This window comes from Alnus glutinosa, chromosome 12 (assembly GCF_958979055.1).
Source record: "Alnus glutinosa chromosome 12, dhAlnGlut1.1, whole genome shotgun sequence".
Lineage (NCBI taxonomy): Eukaryota > Viridiplantae > Streptophyta > Magnoliopsida > Fagales > Betulaceae > Alnus > Alnus glutinosa.
Window position 1 is genome coordinate 25,958,849 of NC_084897.1, and position 18,728 is coordinate 25,977,576.

The window sequence follows — 18,728 nt, forward strand, 5'->3', positions numbered from 1 at the left end:
ATTGCATGTTGATAATAAAGTTGTATATTAAATCACACATAAAATTGTACATGAGAGTATATACATGCACCAATAGCTCATGTGGAACAAGGTATATATAATTTAACAGTGACATTATTTTTTTTAATTATTTATTCTTTTGTTTGGTGAGATAAAAGAGTTTGAACCTTGTACCACAAAAGTGTATAGTACCCGCATGATGCCACGCGACCGACCAAATAACGATGCATATAATTGCCCACCCAAAGGGATTACAGATTTTCAACCAAGAGCTACCTTATAATGAAAGGTGGTCAGTCCATGATCCCCCAAGTTTCCAACAATGAGCCAATTACACAACACCTTGGTGACCATAGACATTGCTTTTTCTTAACCCACACTCAAAAGTCCTCTGCCCTTTCGGTACCTTTTGGTGGTGTTTCCATTGCTGATCATGTCCCATGCATGGAATTTCAGTCTTTACCTAACTTTAGTTTTGGTTCTGCCTGCCTGGTCCTTAAATGTGCATGGAGAAGTTATTAGGTAGGTTGCTCTAATACCATAACGACACTGCCTGCCTGGTCCTTAAATGTGCATGGAGAAGTTATTAGGTAGGTTGCTCTAATACCATAACGACACTGAAAAAATGTTAGTTTTATCTGTGCTATTACGTAAAAAGAATTAGTCGAACTGCAATTGGAACTTTTTAGAATTGCTTATAAAGTTCAGTTTTGTGACCTATTAAGAAATTGATGTAGGATTTAGCACCCATGATCTCTTTTATAATCCACACGTTTTATATGAACTATATATTCATCTTTTCAATATGAAACTTGGTGTTACACAATCTCCTTAGAATTTGGCATGCATGCAGGGACCTCAAAATTTTTGACAATCGATCTTCCAATTGTATGTCTTGTTTGCTTAGGAAAAAAAAAAAGAAAAAAAAGAAGAAGAACAATTAATGTAAAATTAGTCCATGTGATATCACTAATTTTTAATTAGCTCCCTAGAATATAAAAATTGGCTAACAACTCCTTGTGATAAGCAAAAAATAAATTAATAGGTCATTGCTCCCAACTTTAACCCAATATTTTCACCAAGCCCCAAAATCTTTCCCAATTTTTTCTTTAATTATCTCTATAATTCTTTTAAAATAAAAAAATTTCTGCCCTTTTATTTATTTATTTTTTATTTTTAAAAATCGTCCTCCTACATCTAAAATCCTAGTTCCGTCCTGCATATTATATTATGATATGTGTCACCACCCATAATAAAAATATAAAGTTTATAAAAATGATTTTTTTTTTTTTTTAAGAAAAAAAAAAAGTCCAAATAGTCGGTTAATTTTTGGTTGTTATCTTATTTAAACGGTGGAGTTAGCACTCACCGATTAGTTATCTCTTAAAGAAGATGAGAAGTGCGAGCTCCACTGAAGTCGTGGAATTTCCAAACAGCCCCTCCAAGAATTTACTTGGCCATGCTCTCTTCATTGCTTTGCCCCATCCGGTGGTGGCCTAATTAAGCATATATATATTTACAACCCTTTTCATATTTAGCCTCCGATTTGTACTTCAACGGTCGAATTTTGCAAATGGGTCATGAATGTTGTGGATGAGGTATCATCAGCCTCCCACCATAGCAATTGCAGCCAGAGGTGCCTCTTGCCTTGAAAAAGTGGGAAATGACATAAGAAATGTATTATAAACGCCCACTCTCTCTCTCTCTCTCTCTCTCTCTCTCTCTGTGGCATACACTAGCACACACAGACACAACACAGACGCACACAGGTTCTTGCTACTGCGTATATGCTTTATAGTCTCAGAAGGGAATGGAAAAAAAGGCAGATGAAATCCATTCTAGAAGCTGTGAATGTTCGCCAACTCCAAGCACACCAATGGGTACTCCTCTGAGAAAGGTGTTGGATAGGATATCAGGTTTTGCCACTCCTTGGAAAAGGGAGGGCACAGCTCCACGCGGTCGAAGAATCTTTCACAGGGATGTTGAACGAGAAGAGTTCCAGTATGCTAGTACTCATTGTCTCTCCTCTTACTACAGTGTCTTTGTGGCCCGCCTTGCTATCATGGTTTGTGAAATTTTTCCCTGCTCTGTTTCGATCAGCTTGAATGAGCAAAGGCTGCATTTTGACTAATACAAATGCCTGTTATTATCATTATGCATGCTATATACTGTTGGGTGATCAGCTTGATGGTGAAAATGATATGGGGTATAAAGGTATTGATATAGGAACATCATACGCCCCTTGAGGATCGAATTGGAATTATTGTATTGATCATCATTTGTATACTTTCTGTGTGCTTGAGGTGCCTTGTGATTTTTATATACATCTTGATTACTTATAAAAAAAAATAATCTAGAGAAGGCTCAAGTTGAATTAGAGAGAGATGAATTTGAAATTCTAATAAGGTTAGCCACTAAATCTGTGTAACCTTATTGGGAACTGCATAAACTCCCAAGAGGGTAGAACCTTTTCTGCTAAAATGGTTGGAAGCCATTTCTTAGCTTAGCTGATTTAGATGCTACTAATGCTAATTTTGTCCCTGGCATCCCCTACCCTCCAGAAACTACCTCATGCAGGTGCCTTTTCACCTCTACCAGAGAGGGGAGGGAGAACTTATATATTTGCTGCTTCTTTTTTCCCTTCATATTGCAAGTGTAAGAAACCCAACTTAAGTCATAATAAGAAACTGAAAACTAATCTGTGTGCACCCAGAAACTCCTCTTTTGTTCTTGAAAATGTTACTTTGTCTTATTGGTTTTATGCAGGTCATGCTAGCCATTTTAATTGGGCTGCTAACCATATTGACATGGCATTTTACAAAGAGCTACACAACAAGGTCACTGAATGGATTAGCATATGGCCTTCGTAATGAACTTCTACAGCGACCGATTGTACGGATGTGGAACATCTTAAATTCAACTTCTGAGATAACAACAGCCCAGCTTAAGCTGTCAGAGTATGTGTTCAGACGGTACAACAAGCCTGATACTCAAGCAGAACAAGTTGAGGTTGATTGTTAAGCCAGTCATAATCTTATTATGTTTTTTCTTGTAATTATATTTGAGACTGGCAATTTTTTTTTTACTCTTGGCAGCTGTATCAAGCAATGAGGGATGTAACATGGGCCCTATTTGCGAGTCGAAAAGCTCTCAATGCAATAACTATCAATTACAGAAATGGTTTTGTCCAAGCATTCCATAGAGATCACCGGAGTAACAATACATTCTACATCTACTCTGATATTGTAAACTATTCAATCAGTGCAAGTGGGTCTTATGATATCAAGATGCTGTCAACACATCAAGGTTGGAATGATCAATCCATACATGGTAACGTTTCTGCAATTTGGTATCAGGAACCCCTTGATCCCCTCACAGGTGAGAAGACAGGAAAAGCAAAGCCAATCCCACCAGATGATCTAATCAATATTGCAGGCCTTTCACAAGTACCTGATGGTGTAGCCTCGTGGCATGTGGCAGTGAGCAAATACTCAGATTCACCCTTGCTTTCAGCAGCACTGCCTGTCTGGGACCCTTCAAATGAAAGTATAGTAGCTGTTGTGGGTGTTACTACAGCACTTTATAGTGTAGGCCAGCTTATGAAGGAGCTTGTTGAAGTCCATAGTGGGCATATATACTTGACATCCCAAGAGGGTTATTTACTTGCTACTTCCACAAATGCTTCACTTGTGACAAATTCAACAAAGGGAACCAACCTTATGATGGCTGTTGATTCCGATGATCATATAATACAAATGGGAGCTCGGTGGTTGCAGAGAGCTTATGGCAACAACTTTTCTCAAAGTCATGAGATTCATGCAGAGAATTTCAAGTTTGGCCACGAGCAGTATTACATAGACTCATTTTTCCTAAAACTAAAGAGGCTTCCTTTGGTAAGTCTTGACCAGATTTTTATTTCATCCCTACCTTTGAAATCTCATGTCCTAGAATGAATTGTAAAAACTACTCTATGCTGTTCTTTTTCGTCTATTTGGCCTATACTAACGCACATTTATTAGCATTAAGCAAGAAATTGAATTGAATTGAACTTTTTGCAGGTGGGGGTCATCATCATTCCAAGAAAAAATATAATGGGGAAGGTAGATGAGAGAGCTTTCAAAACACTGGTTATATTGATATCTGCATCTTTATGTATCCTATTCATTGGATGTATCTGCATTTTCATACTGACAAATGGGGTGTCTAAGGAAATGAAACTACGAGCAGAACTGATAAGCCATCTTGATGCAAGAAGAAGGGCAGAGGCATCTAGCAACTATAAAAGCCAATTTCTAGCAAACATGAGGTCAGTGAATTCAACTTCTAGAATTTACTGATATGTAATATTGTATTTTGAGGTTAATGGATTCAATAATAAAATCGTTGTGCTGCAGTCATGAACTGAGGACACCTATGGCTGCAGTAATTGGGCTGCTGGACATTCTCATATGTGATGATTGCCTCACAAATGAGCAATATGCGACTGTTACACAGATTAGAAAATGCTCAACAGCTCTACTCCGGCTTCTTAACAATATATTGGATTTGAGCAAGGTTAGATATAAAACAAGCTAATTACTTTGTTTATGCAAACCCAAGAGGAAGACATCAACTGATTTTGACATAACATGCACAAAACAAGCTACAGTATATGTTTGTACAATCAATAGGTGGAGAGAATTAGTTGATCGCCTTCCATGAGTTACCAGACAATTAGAAGGAAAATTGGCCACCTAGATTTGTGCCAGAATTTAAGAACCACAGTTGATCAGATGACGACTTGATTAGTATATAAACTTGATATTTGTTGAGGAGTTTTACAACTATATCTACTTCTTTAATATCAATTATTACAGCAACATTATGAATTTGTTAGCAGCAAAAACTCTAAATTATTGAACTTCATTCTAAATACTGCAATCCTGACAGTGAAGATAAAAATCCTATATAGGTTGAATCTGGAAAACTGGTGCTGGAAGAAGCTGAGTTTGACTTGGGGCGAGAACTCGAAGGACTTGTTGATATGTTCTCTGTGCAATGCATTAACCACAATGTGGAAACTGTTTTAGATCTCTCTGGTATGACTTTAATTCTCAAGCTGATAGAATATAAATTAAATGATTAATATCTCTTCTTATAAGCTTAAGCTATTGGAATTGTTAGGGAGATTGACAGCTTGAGGAGTCTTTTTAATGAACCCATAATATAGCATGTTAAGACACTATACAACCTAAAAGCTTAAGCCTATGGAGTTGGGCCCCAACTATGCTATATTAACCACTCACACTTCTTACATCTTTCAATGTGGGACTCGATCCTTTTACACTCACACAAGTATACTCAACAGCAACAAGTGATGATTTAACATGATATTAGAGCAAAGGTCCTGAGTTTGAACCTTATCTCTGTCATTTACTTCCTATTTCAATTAAACTTCCTTATTAAGGGGGAGTTTGAGCCCACACATGAGGGAAAATGTTAGAATACTAATTAAATGATTAAATTCATTACTTCCTATCAATTTAAGCTTTTTGAATAAGTGGTGATTTAACACAGGCTGGCTGTAAGACAACTCAAATTAATGCTCAAAGCTTATTATTATAAGTTTAACTATATGTTTCTGATGTGAATTTTCACTATCTGTTTCCTTTTTAGATGATATGCCAAAATTAGTTCGAGGAGACTCTGCCAGAGTTGTTCAAATATTTGCAAATCTAATCAGCAATTCTCTCAAGTTTACAACATGTAAGTGCCACTCATATGTTGCAAATTTCACGAGCCCTACTTTTACAGTGATGCAGCTACAACAATGAAAAGCAACAAAGAGAAAGAAAAACTGAGAAATAGTAAAGTTCAACAGTAGCTATTTGGAATGTTACTGTAATATCCTAAGAAAACAAGAAAAATGAAAATAAATAAAATAAGATAAAGTTCCTAAAGAACCAACCAGCTGAGATGTCTATCTCAATAATTCAACCATTGGCTAGGTCTGTTGGTTCCAGACAAGCTTGAGGCTGAAGATAATAAAAAGTCTCTTCTTTTCAGGTGGTTATCATTTAGAAGTTGGAGCTACAAATGATTGGGACCATGTGATTGAGAATAAGTTTTGGTTGTTTTGTTTGTAGCTCACATATCTTGTAAGTTATCAGTTGCTCTTGGGGCATCAGACCCCTGTTCTTTGTTCTCCAATGAATTTAATATTTTCAAAAAAAAAAAAAATCTCTTGTACTGATTTCGGTTCATCATTCAATTTCATGGATGTGTAAGAGGCAAGCATAGATGTTATTCTTGATTGCATATTTATGAACTGTCTAAAAAACTATACTAATTAATTAAACCAATTGAGTCCTTGTGGAAGGTAAAAGAAAGCTAAATTTTTTGAGATCCTGTGAGTTAGTACTTCCACATCATGCTTAGTATCAATATGGAATAACTTGATACAGTTTGTCGATTCATTCATAGGGCAACAAGTTCAATATGGAGAAGTAATTTCATCCTGTATTCCTTGTAGGAGAATATACAAATGTAGGCCTATTGTCAATATGAAGCATACACAAACAGTATTTGCTTACAAATTATCATGTTCTGATCAGAAAGAAAGAGTAGGCTTGCATACTGAACTGTTCTGAATGGCTTACAGCAGGTCATGTCATCCTCCGAGGATGGTGTGAGAACTCAAATAATTCTTTCATTGATACTGGGAAGTTTGCTCTCGATCAGAAGAAATCATGGACTACGCATAAGGTAAAATTGAAGCAACAGGGAAGCCAAATGAAGAAGGCCTCCAAGAAAGAAAACAAAATGGTTCTTCAGTTTGAAGTAGATGACACTGGTTGTGGTAGGAATCTTAAAACTTTCTGAAATGGTATTGAAAATTAGACAGCCTGTTTTTGAATACAAGTAACCATTAGTTTATATTTTGTAGGAATTGATCCAAGCAAGTGGGAGTCCGTTTTTGAAAGCTTTGAGCAAGCTGACCCCTCCACAACACGAACGTAAGTAAAACAAACTTGCTTCACTGTCCATGGAGGAATCTGTCAAAGATTTTATCTTATGCAGCCTACTGCTAAATGTCCAAAAGTACAAGCAATTTATCAAAAATTAAGAACTGAAATTTCCAGAAAGTTGTCTTTGAAACCTTTTGCTAATTGCAGGCATGGTGGCACTGGTCTTGGACTATGCATAGTACGGACCTTGGTGAGTGAAGTTCTCCATTATGTATTAACGATGCATGGTATAAATTCTATGTAAATGTATAGAAGAGTGATAATCTCACATTGATAAGAAGAGAAGTAAAGAGATGTAAATGTATCAATCCTGCGTGTGTCAAAATTTTAATTAAATGATTAAATTCATCATTTTCTATCAGCTTAAGCTTTTGAAATAAGTGATGTGATTTAACATGATGTTAGAGCAAAAACCCTGACTTCAAACCTTGTCACTGCAATTCACTCTTCATTTCAATTAAGTATTTGAGTTTTATAATATAAAGCTTCATATAGTATTTGGGTTAATGTGAGAGCACCATTGTAATGCTGATAACAGGTTAACAAGATGGGTGGAGAAATCAAGGTTGTAAAGAAGGATGGTCCAGGAACTCTAATGCGACTGTACTTGCTTCTCAGTGCACCTGTAGATGGCACAGAACAACATTGTCAAGTAGATTTTGCGAACCATAGTTTAGTAGTGAGTGGAATTTCTTTCTGCAGAACGTACTATTTCAAAGTCATGAGCAGGATCAATTATGCAACTATCAAACACAAGTGCTGATATAATTGAATTATGTGAATGCAGGTTCTGCTTGCATTACGTGGCAGCATGGGTAGATTGATTATGTCCCAGTGGTTAGATAAAATTGGAGTGTTCACCATTAAAGCATCTGAATGGAATGAACTGACACAGATTCTTCGGGAACTCTTCAGTGCCAGATGTTCAGTTCGTAATAATGGCTTTGATGCACAGCGTTCACTGAGTGAACCTTTGAAGAATAAAGTACTGAACATACAAGAGATGAGAAACCCGGTATTCGTCATAGTTGTTGATATAGGGCTACTAGACTTGAGCACAGATATATGGAAGGAACAGCTTAACTTTCTTGACAGTTTCTTTGGGAAAGCAAAGTTTGCATGGATGCTTAATCATGATACATGCAATGCCATAAAGATGGAGCTCCGCAGTAAAGGGAATATATTGATGGTGAATTTGCCACTCTACAAGTCAAAGATGATTCACATTCTGGAAGCTGTCATAAAGGAGAAAAATGTTGAACTGCAGAAAAAGAACTCAAATGGTCTGAGAACTACCAAAGAAGGTGATCTGCATGAATGCCTTGAGATTGATGCCACCCAGTTTGACATTGCCAGCTCTGATGATTCTGATATGTCTGAAATAGGTAGTTCTAATTCTGTAGGTGTGTTTCATACTGGGGAAAAACGAAGAGAGAGGACTAGAAAGCCTTGTTACCAGCAAATTGACAACTGCTTAGTCGAACTCACTTGTGTACACTCAAAAGAAAATAATCTTACAGAAAAAAATCCATGTCAGGTTAGGCCCAACTCTCATGATGTTGAAGATGAAGAAGCATCCCTTTCTGCAGAACCTCAAGGTGAAAATGCCGAATGCCGGGAACGGCATTTGGGTAGCAGACGGCCTACACTGCAAGGTAATTTATATTCAAGTAAAGCTGTGAATGAACAGAAATCTCTTGAAGGCCTACGCATACTGCTTGCAGAAGATACCCCAGTGCTTCAGAGAGTTGCAACTATAATGCTGGAAAAAATGGGGGCTACAGTTATCGCTGTGGGAGATGGTCTTCAGGCAGTAGATGCTCTGAATTGCATGCTTAGTGCAGAAGATTGTGGAAGAGGATCTCTCTTTGAAGATAGAAACACAAGATCACAAACAGAAATCAGGGGTTCCCCTCCATATGACTTGATCCTAATGGATTGCCAAGTAAGTATCTAACACAATGCCTACCTTTCTAATACTTTTTCTCTAGAGTTCATTTGGATTTGAGGTTTCAAAACGTGCGATTTTGAAAATGCAGTGTTTGGTAAAATCACGATTTAGCATTTAAAATTGCAGCTTAACCTTATAATATTGTTTAAAATCGCACTTTTGACCTGCAAAACCGCAAGGCTAAACGAACTCTTAGTTATCATAATTATATAAAATAATCGATGCATAAGAGGATTTGGGGGAGTTCTTGCTTTTGAGATTAAAACTTGAAGGAAATTAAACTAAATGCTCACGAAATATCACCTGATCAGTTCGTAGCTCATATGTGAATGTGCTTAGATTGACACATGGTGCAAAAGTTCTGAATTTCTTGATGTCTTTGTGAAAAACAGATGCCAAAGATGGATGGTTATGAAGCAACAAAAATAATCAGGAAATCAGAAGCAGGAACCGCGTTGCACATTCCCATTGTTGCGCTGACAGCCCATGCAATGTCATCCGATGAAGCCAAATGCTTGGAGGTGGGCATGGATGCTTATCTAACAAAACCAATTGACTACAAGCTGATGGTCTCCACCATTCTTTCACTCACTAAAACTGCGGCCTAACTTTCATACAGCTAACAAACCATTGGCTTTTGCAGCCTTGGGATGTAATTGGATAGCAGTACACAGAAAATGCAGTTTTATACGTGCATTTTATATATATATATATATATATAGAGAGAGAGAGAGAGAGAGAGAGAGAGAGAGAGAGAGAGAGAGAGGTTTTCCTATGTGATTCTAAGCATAGACTCTCTACGATCAATGTTATTTGGAGAAAAAAAAATGTCAGATAATATCTGTATACACTACCTTCAGGTAAGCCTGAAATGTAGGGAGTGTGAATGCATCGTATATGGAGCAGAAAAACAAGGTGGTTTTATTTCTTAGAGTGGACACTGTTTTTCTAGGAAATATATATGGGCATTGCTCTAATTGAATATTTGATGCTTGGTTAATGTTACAATATTTTTCATCTTTAAGTATGATTCAGTTTTCTTGTAGGTCATTAATTCCCAACCTTTTCTAGTTTACCTCCCCTACTATGATCTCTCTATAAATAGAGCCCGTTAACCTAATTGTATCACATAATTCAAGACAAAAAAAAAAAAATGTAGTTCCGCACCGATCAATGGTCGTGTACGTAGGTCTCTAAGACTAAACCACCCCAAATCTCGTGTTCATTTTCTCTATTTGCTTTCACTTTTCTTCTCCTATTTTTATATTTGAGTAATACTATTTTTTACATCCATTTATTACACTTATTTCATATTGATTAACGTGACGTGTTTCAAGTAGCTTTACATGTTTGACACTTAAAATACGTCACGACAAAAAAGCAAAAGTAATGTAAAATTAATATATTTTAAAAGATTAAGACTTTTTTAAAGAAAAAAAAAAAAGCCAAAACACTAAAAATCGGTTTAAATTATTTTCAAAATCGTTTAAAATAGGCTATAATAGAAACTTAAAGAAGACCCAAAAGGCTCACTACCTAATATGTGGATATCGAATAATAATCGTAATAACTGTGTATATGCAATTAGTTAAAAAACTGCGAATATAAATGTAAATAGACTGCAAATACATCTTAATCGCATGTAAACCCCCATATGTTGTGTTAGAGCACTTCCAATGGATTATGTGTTTGCAACTTTAAGATAGAATAGATAACAAAAGTACTAAAAAGAGACTCCATCGGCTTATGTAGTCCAACTCTAGAATAGATTTTTCTTAATTCCATAAATAGTGTAACTTTACAAGTAGAGTTATACTATTCACTTATTTATTTTTTTTTTTATTCTTTATCTCCACCTTTTCAGCTTTGTTTTTTTCCTTCCACCACTCCACGTTCTGATTTAAGGGAAAGTGTGTAAAGTAATGGAGGTATCAAGCGAGACCCACGTGAAAGAAAAATACTATAATGAAAAAAAATTAATGAAAAATAATAAAAAATTAATATAGAGTTAAGAATAGATAATCGGATATATAGTGCATTTTAAAACTCATTAGTTAAACTAGATAAAATAGATTTTGATTAGCTATTCTAGATTAAAAAATACATAAGCCATTGGGAGTGTTCTTACTGTGACTAAATCCGAGTATGGAATTTCATCCTCCGGCAGTCTCATCTACCCTTATTGAAAAATAAAAAAAATAAAAAAATTGTTACTATGCCAGATAAAGTTTAGACAATAGTGATTTTTTTTTTTTTTAAGTATATATATATATATATATATATATATATATATATATTTTTGAGAATAAATTAAATCTTCTTAATTTTTTAATGACTGTACTACCCCCAAAAATTAAAAACTCTATGATAATTGATACGTGTGCATCAGATCACAAAGTAAGAGAGAAAGAGAGAGTCTCAGTGACTTGTCGCTTAAGAAGAAGGGGAAGAAGAAGAATATAAAAGAGGAGCTAAGAGAGAAAGAGTAGAAGAAGAAGAAAGACGATGGCGAGGTACGACAGAGCAATAACAGTGTTCTCACCAGATGGGCATCTCTTCCAGGTCGAGTACGCGCTCGAAGCCGTGCGCAAGGGCAACGCTGCCGTCGGCGTCCGCGGCACCGACACTATCGTCCTCGGCGTCGAGAAGAAGTCCACCGTCAAACTCCAAGATTCCAGGTCCCTCCCTCTATCTCATTTGCTGTTTCTATTTTGTTAACATTGCCAATTGATCCGCGTAGATCAGTGTAGGGTTAGGGTTAGGGATGGGGTTTCCTCTAATTTACTATTTTCATATAATTTAGCATTATAATTTTGGGAATTGGATGTATTCCATGAATTTTACTGAATGGTCAGTCCTGAAGTGTTGGTATTATATGGTACTTTTGCTCATTAGATTGTCAGTATTATATGGTATTGGTGTACCTGAAGGGCCACATGTAGGAACTTGATGAGTTACGTGATGTTTGAAACAAACAAGTTAGGGGTGTGATGTCATATTGGATATATATAATTTCAGTCGGCAGTCACCAAAACAAAGATAAATATGTCGTTTTTCAAGATCCCAAATGCCCATTTCTTCAAATTGTTGGTTTTTGCAATTGAGAACCATGTTCAAAAAGATGGGACTGATTAAGGCCCATCAAGTTTCTGATATATATCTAATCTTGGATATGAATTAAAGAAGATACCGATAGAAATATGTAAGATTTTTATTTTTTTGGATTGTGGAACCAAATGTATTCGCTATAGCAGTGTTGATGTGAATAGCAGCATTAACCAAGTTTTTCTCAATGACTTTACGAAATAGTGGCCGTGTTTTATCTTTTTGTTTGCAATAATTTGCAATCCTGTCTAGGTTCAGCTGTCTTCTGACAAGTCAGCTGCTTCTGTTTTGCAGATCAGTTAGGAAGATTGTAAACCTGGATGATCACATTGCACTAGCCTGTGCTGGACTCAAGGCGGATGCTCGTGTCCTAGTCAACAAGGCACGGATTGAATGTCAAAGCCACAGGCTTACAGTTGAGGACCCAGTGACCGTTGAGTACATTACTCGTTACATTGCTGGTCTACAGCAAAAGTACACACAAAGTGGGGGTGTGAGACCATTTGGCCTTTCAACTTTGATTATTGGGTTTGATCCCTATAGCGGTGCACCATCACTCTATCAGACAGATCCTTCTGGGACATTTTCAGCTTGGAAGGCTAATGCAACTGGAAGAAACTCTAATTCAATACGCGAGTTTCTGGAGAAAAACTACAAAGAAACTTCTGGGCAAGAAACGGTGAAGCTTGCGATCCGTGCATTGCTTGAGGTAAATTCTTTTGGCTTTTTTCCTGAATTGTCGATTCTTCATTATATGTCTTTCTTGTTGCAGATCATCCCCACTTTATATGTTTTGTGGTGCTAATGGTATCACTTTTTGGTGTTCATGCAATTTCCAGCTCTTGTAATCATCCAGCATACATTATTATTTGATATTCTGAAAGGTACTGTCCTCTGGGTTCTGCATGTGCTGGATCCCAACATTTTGGGAGGACCTTGTGGGCAGTTGGTATTAAATTAAGGATTTTATTTCCCATTGACAGAATAACTCCATTCTATAAGTGTTGAAGGCAGAACATGATACATTCATCTGCTTTATAGAACACAGCAAGTTTCCTATACAGTGCTTGACTATTTTCAATTTATTGCCTCCAAGAACTTGATTTACCATAATGTGTATAATATTGCAAACTTATGTACCTAGGGGATAACTAGGGAAAGGTTAGACATGGCTTAGCTTGTTTTTCTTGGCTATTTGGTTAATCATAGTTTACTGGTTATAGCCTCTTGGTTCAGGAGTAGAACTCTGAGGGCAATCTATTTTTAACATAGAAGGGGTTTCTTATTTACCTGCAAAATGGAACTGCATTTTTCATGTATGTGGGTTTTTCTTTTTTCTGGGGTAAGAGCCATATAGGTGTGTGTGTGTATCAACATATAGGCCTCTCTAGATCTGATGTTCTTTGTAATGCCTGGACTAGAAGAATCCATTTTTATCCTTCATTTCATAAATTCAGGTAACTTTTGTATCTCTACTTCTTGTACTTGTAATACATACAGCGCAACAATGATTTAAGGTTCTCAAAGAGATGTGTGCTTCATCATTGGGCATCTCAAGAACCATCTAAATCTCGTCATATTAGAATGGTTCATTTTGAGTTGTTTGGAACCATAACATTTCAAATTTCTTGTGTTTTACATTTAGGTTGTTGAGAGTGGGGGAAAGAACATAGAGGTTGCTGTGATGACTAAGGAGCATGGTCTGCGGCAACTTGAGGAAGCTGAAATTGATGCTGTTGTTGCTGAAATTGAAGCGGAGAAAGCAGCTGCTGAGGCTGCGAAGAAGGCCCCTCCAAAGGAAACATGATCTCATTTTTCCTTTTCTTGTTTTTCCCTTTGTTTTTAGTTGATATACTGCACACAATGTTATTTGGAGTTGTATTCGGTACTTTGGAATTGCCGTTGTTATCCATTTGGATAGTATGGAAGCATTGAGTGACGAGCTTTAGAACAACTAGAGCGTAATTGCTTTATTTAAGAAAATGGACGTCAGATTGATTTTTTTAAAAAAAAATTATAAGCAGTGATAGTCTCAAGGCATGAATATTTTGTCTTGGTGATAGGTCATTAGTTTTTTCCGTTTCCTTTTTTTTTTCTTAAAAATAAGTAATAGAAAAAGAATAATGCTAGAAATCATATTTTTATCTCATTACCATGCCATCATATTAATGTGGTAGATCCAATTAGTTTTTGGATCAGCCTTTGTTAAAGAAAAAAAAACATTTCAAAGGCTGTTATTGGCTCTATCACTTAAGCAGGGTGAAATAATAGGGCGATAGAAGTGTTGCAATTTAGTTGATGAGACTCACTTTTACTTGAGAAGCAAGAAGCAAGTATGCTCGTAACATACAATTGTAAGGCAGAAGTGTAAAAAAATAAATTAATAAAAATTGAGACTACAGCAGTGACGGCACAATATCGAACCGCCAAATGGAGAGAGAGAAGTAAAGAAAAAAAGAATCTTCTTGGCCCATGCAGGTCTCGAACCTGCGACCTTCGCGTTATTAGCACGACGCTCTAACCAACTGAGCTAATAGGCCATTTGTAGCAGAGTTATGTGTTATATATATTTGATGTCTTAAAAAAGGGCTATCTTTCTCCCCTCTTCGCCACTGTACATGAATTGAATTAATAAGAATCATTGAACTTGAAAACACGGTCACCTCCCGGATCAATAGGCAGTGTTGGAATCGTAGATGCAGAGAGTTTCGGACATGAAAGAAGATTACGAGGTACTATTATTTGTTATTATTCCTTTGTGGTATTATCTTTGTTCTGTTTCAACTCAACTATCAACTATAGGCCTCCCAAATCCGAATCTAATCGACAACAATAACTCTCTCAAAATCCAGCCCTAACAAGAAATACCAGACATTTATAATTGGGTGGTGGAATTCTTGGTGAAATTTGGTTTTTATTATGATAGAAAAAAACAACGACAACACTTTCTATATACACCTCTTTATGATTACATTTCTTAGCTTTGAAAAATTAATTAGGCCGTGTTTGGCAACATGGAATTGAAGCTTTGGATTAAATTGGGTACCTTCTACTTGTGCTTTTGTATGTCTAGAGGGCCTCCAATTCCATCAAATTTTGTACTCGAAGCTCCTGTTTGGTTCTCAGGGTGAATGAGGGAAATGGAAGGTGATTCCTTATAAAGTCGATTCCTTTAGATGAGGACTTCTGGACATTTAGATTTCCTATCCCTCGTAGATTCCACTAAATTCTAATAACTGGTTCAAAGCATATGTGCGTTTTTTTGATAAGTATATGTACGTTTTTGTTCAAGTTACATTTAAGTAAATCCATGTTCGATATCAGAAATGAATGTGTTCCTCGTATTTAGTGGACACCCTCTGGCAGTATTTGATGTTTCCTTTAATTGCTTTTTGGTTGTTCTTTCAGAAATGATGATTGATGAGTAGTGTAACGACTAAGGAAAAACACTAACCACATCTGCTATAACTCTAAAATGACTAGTCAAATTGTAATTGGAGCTCCCTATAATGACTAAGCTCAATCTCATCTGATAAGGAACTAATGCGAGATTTAGCATCTATGAGTGCCTTAATAATTTACTCACTCTATGTAGACTATTTATCTTCCCAATGTGGACTGGGGTGTTACAATCCCCTCCTTAAATCCCTGATGAGCAAGCCACAGTATGTGGTGCTTTAGTACCATGTGGTGTTATTAAGTGGCTCTAATACCATTTGTAAAGAGCTATTGAAAGTGCTAGCCATAGTTGCACTATTACTCGAAAAGGACTAGTCAAGTTGCAATTAAAACTTCTTAGAATCTCACATAATAAGGAACCAATGTGAGACTTACCACTAGTGCCTTAATAATCTACCCACTTTATGTGAGTTATTCGTTTTTCCAATATGGGTTTGAGTATTACAACGAGTCTTGTTACTATATGCACATTCAGACTCTCTTGCCATTTTGTGTGCACCTGGGTACCAATTAGGGGCGTAATGAGGTTTAAGTCATGTACACAACATGTTACCGTCTATGTGTTCGTAAGCGTGCAAGAGGTATGTACATAGGAACTGTTGTTGGAAAGAAGTGGAACAAAGTTCCCTTTTGTTGCTTGGCCTCTGTGCTTTGGTTTTGTCTTTCCTCCAAAAAAAAGAGGTAGAAAGAAAAAAGAGTCAGATTTGAAGATCATGCTTGATAGACCTATTCATGGGGTTTTGTATGTATCCATCCACATACCACACCCCCCGCGCACGCGCGCTTCTCCATAGCATTTGATGCATGTAGATTGATTTTTGGGTTTTGGGAACCACGCCACATAGGATTGGAGGGATAGGAGGGTGATGGGATTTGGGGGGGGGGGGGGGGGGTGTGATTTATAGAATCACTCCATAAGAATACTATGAGGGCATGGTGTATAGTCAGGCTCACGTAAAAGTGGGGAGCTTTAATCAGTCATCTGCGATTTTAAAAGAAGAAAATGGGACAAATGTATATGTGCTTGTATTGCATATATACATTTATACAAAAAGTGATTTTACTCACTCAAGGCAAGTCTATGTGCAAGAGCATTGGTCTATGTTATGTTTCAGTGTTATTCTGTTTGGTTAGTAGAAATCAGAAATGGTAACTTGTGGAATTTTCATTTGCCATCTTATCAAGCTTGAAAGACTAAGATGGTGGCAAGTTTGAGAAAGGAGTTTTACCTATATAATCTGATAGTTCTGCATCTCATGAGCTATTTCATATATTTAACCAGCTATTAATGCTGGGTGGGTTTAATCAGCTGCCCTGAGATTATCAGAATAATTACAGAAATTGCTCTGCTACTTGCCTTTTTTTTTTCCCTGGCATCCCAATCATGAAAAGTCGAACTAAATTGCAGATTGATGAGAAGAAGCAAGCTGCTGCCGATGTTCTGTTTCAATATTCAAAATTTGTGATGGCATGTATTGGAAATCAAGTTCGGCCTTGCGACTTGAGGTTGCATTTAATGAAGGTAACTTAGAGATTCTTGTTTAAGGTGCTGGTTTTTTGGTTTTATTTGTTTCTTACAAAAATATGCTGGGATTACTTTGTGGGTTTCCCTTGTGGAGGGATGATGTGATGAATTATTGTTCATCTGATAGAAAGCAGAGGCCAGTGGACTTAGAGCCTTGTCTGATTCTTGCCTCATTTTTTCCATGTTAACTTCTTCTTCTTTGCCCCTTAAGGAGATTTCCGGAATGCCAACTTCTCTAAAGAAAGAATCATCACAGAGAGCAGCTTCTCCCGATGCAATGGGCGAGTCCTCAAGCTCAGGTACAGCTAGACTTGATAAAGCAGACAGTTTCCGGGTACTATAGCTTGAAGCAAAAGCTGCAGAAGTTAGCTATTAAGGCTTTTTGGCAGCCTCGTCTTTAACATCATCGTTTCCGATTGTACTAATTACTTATGGGTGCGTAGTGTTCTTGTTCTGTTGGGGGATTTGTATAATATATGTTACATAGCAAAAGTTGATGGTTTATTTTCGTATGTCGATGTGTACGTGGCTTATTAGTTTTAAACCCTAATGCGTAGTTATTCCTTTTGTTTTGTAGTCGTGGAATTTATTGTTCATGAATCTAGTATATATACTTTTCTTCAGTTGCATGAATATGATACATTTGTCATTTGTGGTTTCTGAATCTAGGACTGGCAGCTTTGTGCAAGACCAACATCTTCACTTAATAACCTAACATTTTTAGTCCTATGACAGCCGGCAGCCCTCGCCAGGAGTTAGGATGTCGGCAATGAGCCACACATCTTCTCTAGTCCAGGGTCCCTTGTTGGTGTGAGCTTTACCACAAGAAGGGGACCTGCTGATGTTGGGTATAAGATTGGGAGTGATTTTACAATTAGCTTCTACTGGTGTAACTCTCAGTGGTAGGTTTTTTTATTTTTTTATTTTATTTTTTGGTAGATCTCAGTGGTGGGGGTTAGTTTGGTGAATATTGGGAGAGCTAAGCCTTTCTTTTTTTCTTTTTTTCTTTTTTTCTTTTTTCTTTTTTTTTTTTTCTTTTATAGGGGTGGTGGGGTTGCTTCCATACGACTTTTGAGTAAAAGGATGGGGCTGGTGTGTTTGGCAACGGAATTTTAGAAACGTAATATGATTTTGATTCTTTTGTTTTTTAAAAATAAATTATATTTTATTCAACTTTTTATAAATAAATTATATTTTATTCAAGTTTTCTTTTAAAGTCAAACTTCGAAATTCGTAATTCTGATTTCAAAAATTTAACACCCAAACGCACGTTTCTAAATATGACACAAATGGAATTTATTTTATTGAGGGTGTTTTTCTAACACCCGGTGTACACCCTCCCTCTTACATGAGGTGGGGTCTACATGTGATGGGCTCCACCCCATGTGAAGGGGGGTGTGCACCAGGTTTTTTTTTTTGGCATTTTCCTATTTCATTTTCTATTATTAGGTGAGTGATTATTACACAACTGTAGACACATGGAGTGAGAGTTATGTGGTGAGACCTACTCACATGAGTCTCACCCATGTGTTTACAGTTGTGCAGGGGGCATTTCTCTGATGTTAGGGCCAAACTAAGAGATTAAGATTGTGGAGCTTACCTGCTCTAGGATTTGAGAAAGTTTTTTTAACTCAATTTATTAAACTGACATGTTCAAAATGCATGTGAAAATCACATGCAT

At 36.7% G+C, this 18,728-nt stretch overlaps 3 protein-coding genes and 1 non-coding gene across 6 annotated transcripts; 3 read left to right on the forward strand and 1 right to left on the reverse strand.

Moving 5' to 3' along the window:
- The first annotated feature begins 1,404 nt into the window (after positions 1 to 1,404).
- On the forward strand, positions 1,405 to 9,982 carry LOC133851216 (histidine kinase 1). 2 transcript variants are annotated; one of them, XM_062287547.1, is made up of 13 exons: positions 1,405 to 2,065; positions 2,767 to 3,009; positions 3,096 to 3,893; positions 4,059 to 4,306; positions 4,395 to 4,554; positions 4,952 to 5,078; positions 5,656 to 5,745; positions 6,641 to 6,838; positions 6,926 to 6,995; positions 7,155 to 7,197; positions 7,546 to 7,686; positions 7,795 to 8,952; positions 9,351 to 9,982. In XM_062287547.1, exons 1-13 carry the CDS (start codon positions 1,811 to 1,813, stop codon positions 9,564 to 9,566), a joined length of 3,747 nt encoding a protein of 1,248 aa, XP_062143531.1. In that variant the 5' UTR covers positions 1,405 to 1,810; the 3' UTR covers positions 9,567 to 9,982. The 2 variants fall into 2 exon arrangements, with proteins under 2 accessions (XP_062143531.1, XP_062143532.1); XM_062287548.1 differs by having other exon boundaries at positions 6,644 to 6,838.
- Positions 9,983 to 11,352: 1,370 nt separating this feature from the next.
- Positions 11,353 to 14,017, forward strand: LOC133852238 (proteasome subunit alpha type-7). Its single transcript, XM_062288949.1, has 3 exons — positions 11,353 to 11,636; positions 12,358 to 12,772; positions 13,709 to 14,017. Exons 1-3 carry the CDS (start codon positions 11,464 to 11,466, stop codon positions 13,868 to 13,870), a joined length of 750 nt encoding a protein of 249 aa, XP_062144933.1. The 5' UTR covers positions 11,353 to 11,463; the 3' UTR covers positions 13,871 to 14,017.
- A 512-nt stretch (positions 14,018 to 14,529) lies between these two features.
- Positions 14,530 to 14,603, reverse strand: TRNAI-AAU (transfer RNA isoleucine (anticodon AAU)). The gene has a single exon. It is a non-coding gene; the product is annotated as a tRNA-Ile (tRNA).
- Positions 14,604 to 14,651: 48 nt separating this feature from the next.
- LOC133851885 (uncharacterized) lies at positions 14,652 to 17,670 on the forward strand. 2 transcript variants are annotated; one of them, XM_062288504.1, is made up of 3 exons: positions 14,652 to 14,795; positions 16,931 to 17,044; positions 17,262 to 17,670. In XM_062288504.1, the coding sequence occupies exons 1-3, from the start codon at positions 14,760 to 14,762 to the stop codon at positions 17,388 to 17,390; spliced, it is 279 nt and encodes a 92-aa protein (XP_062144488.1). In that variant the 5' UTR covers positions 14,652 to 14,759; the 3' UTR covers positions 17,391 to 17,670. The 2 variants fall into 2 exon arrangements, with proteins under 2 accessions (XP_062144488.1, XP_062144486.1); XM_062288502.1 differs by having other exon boundaries at positions 14,653 to 14,795; positions 17,259 to 17,670.
- The last annotated feature ends 1,058 nt before the right edge of the window (positions 17,671 to 18,728 follow it).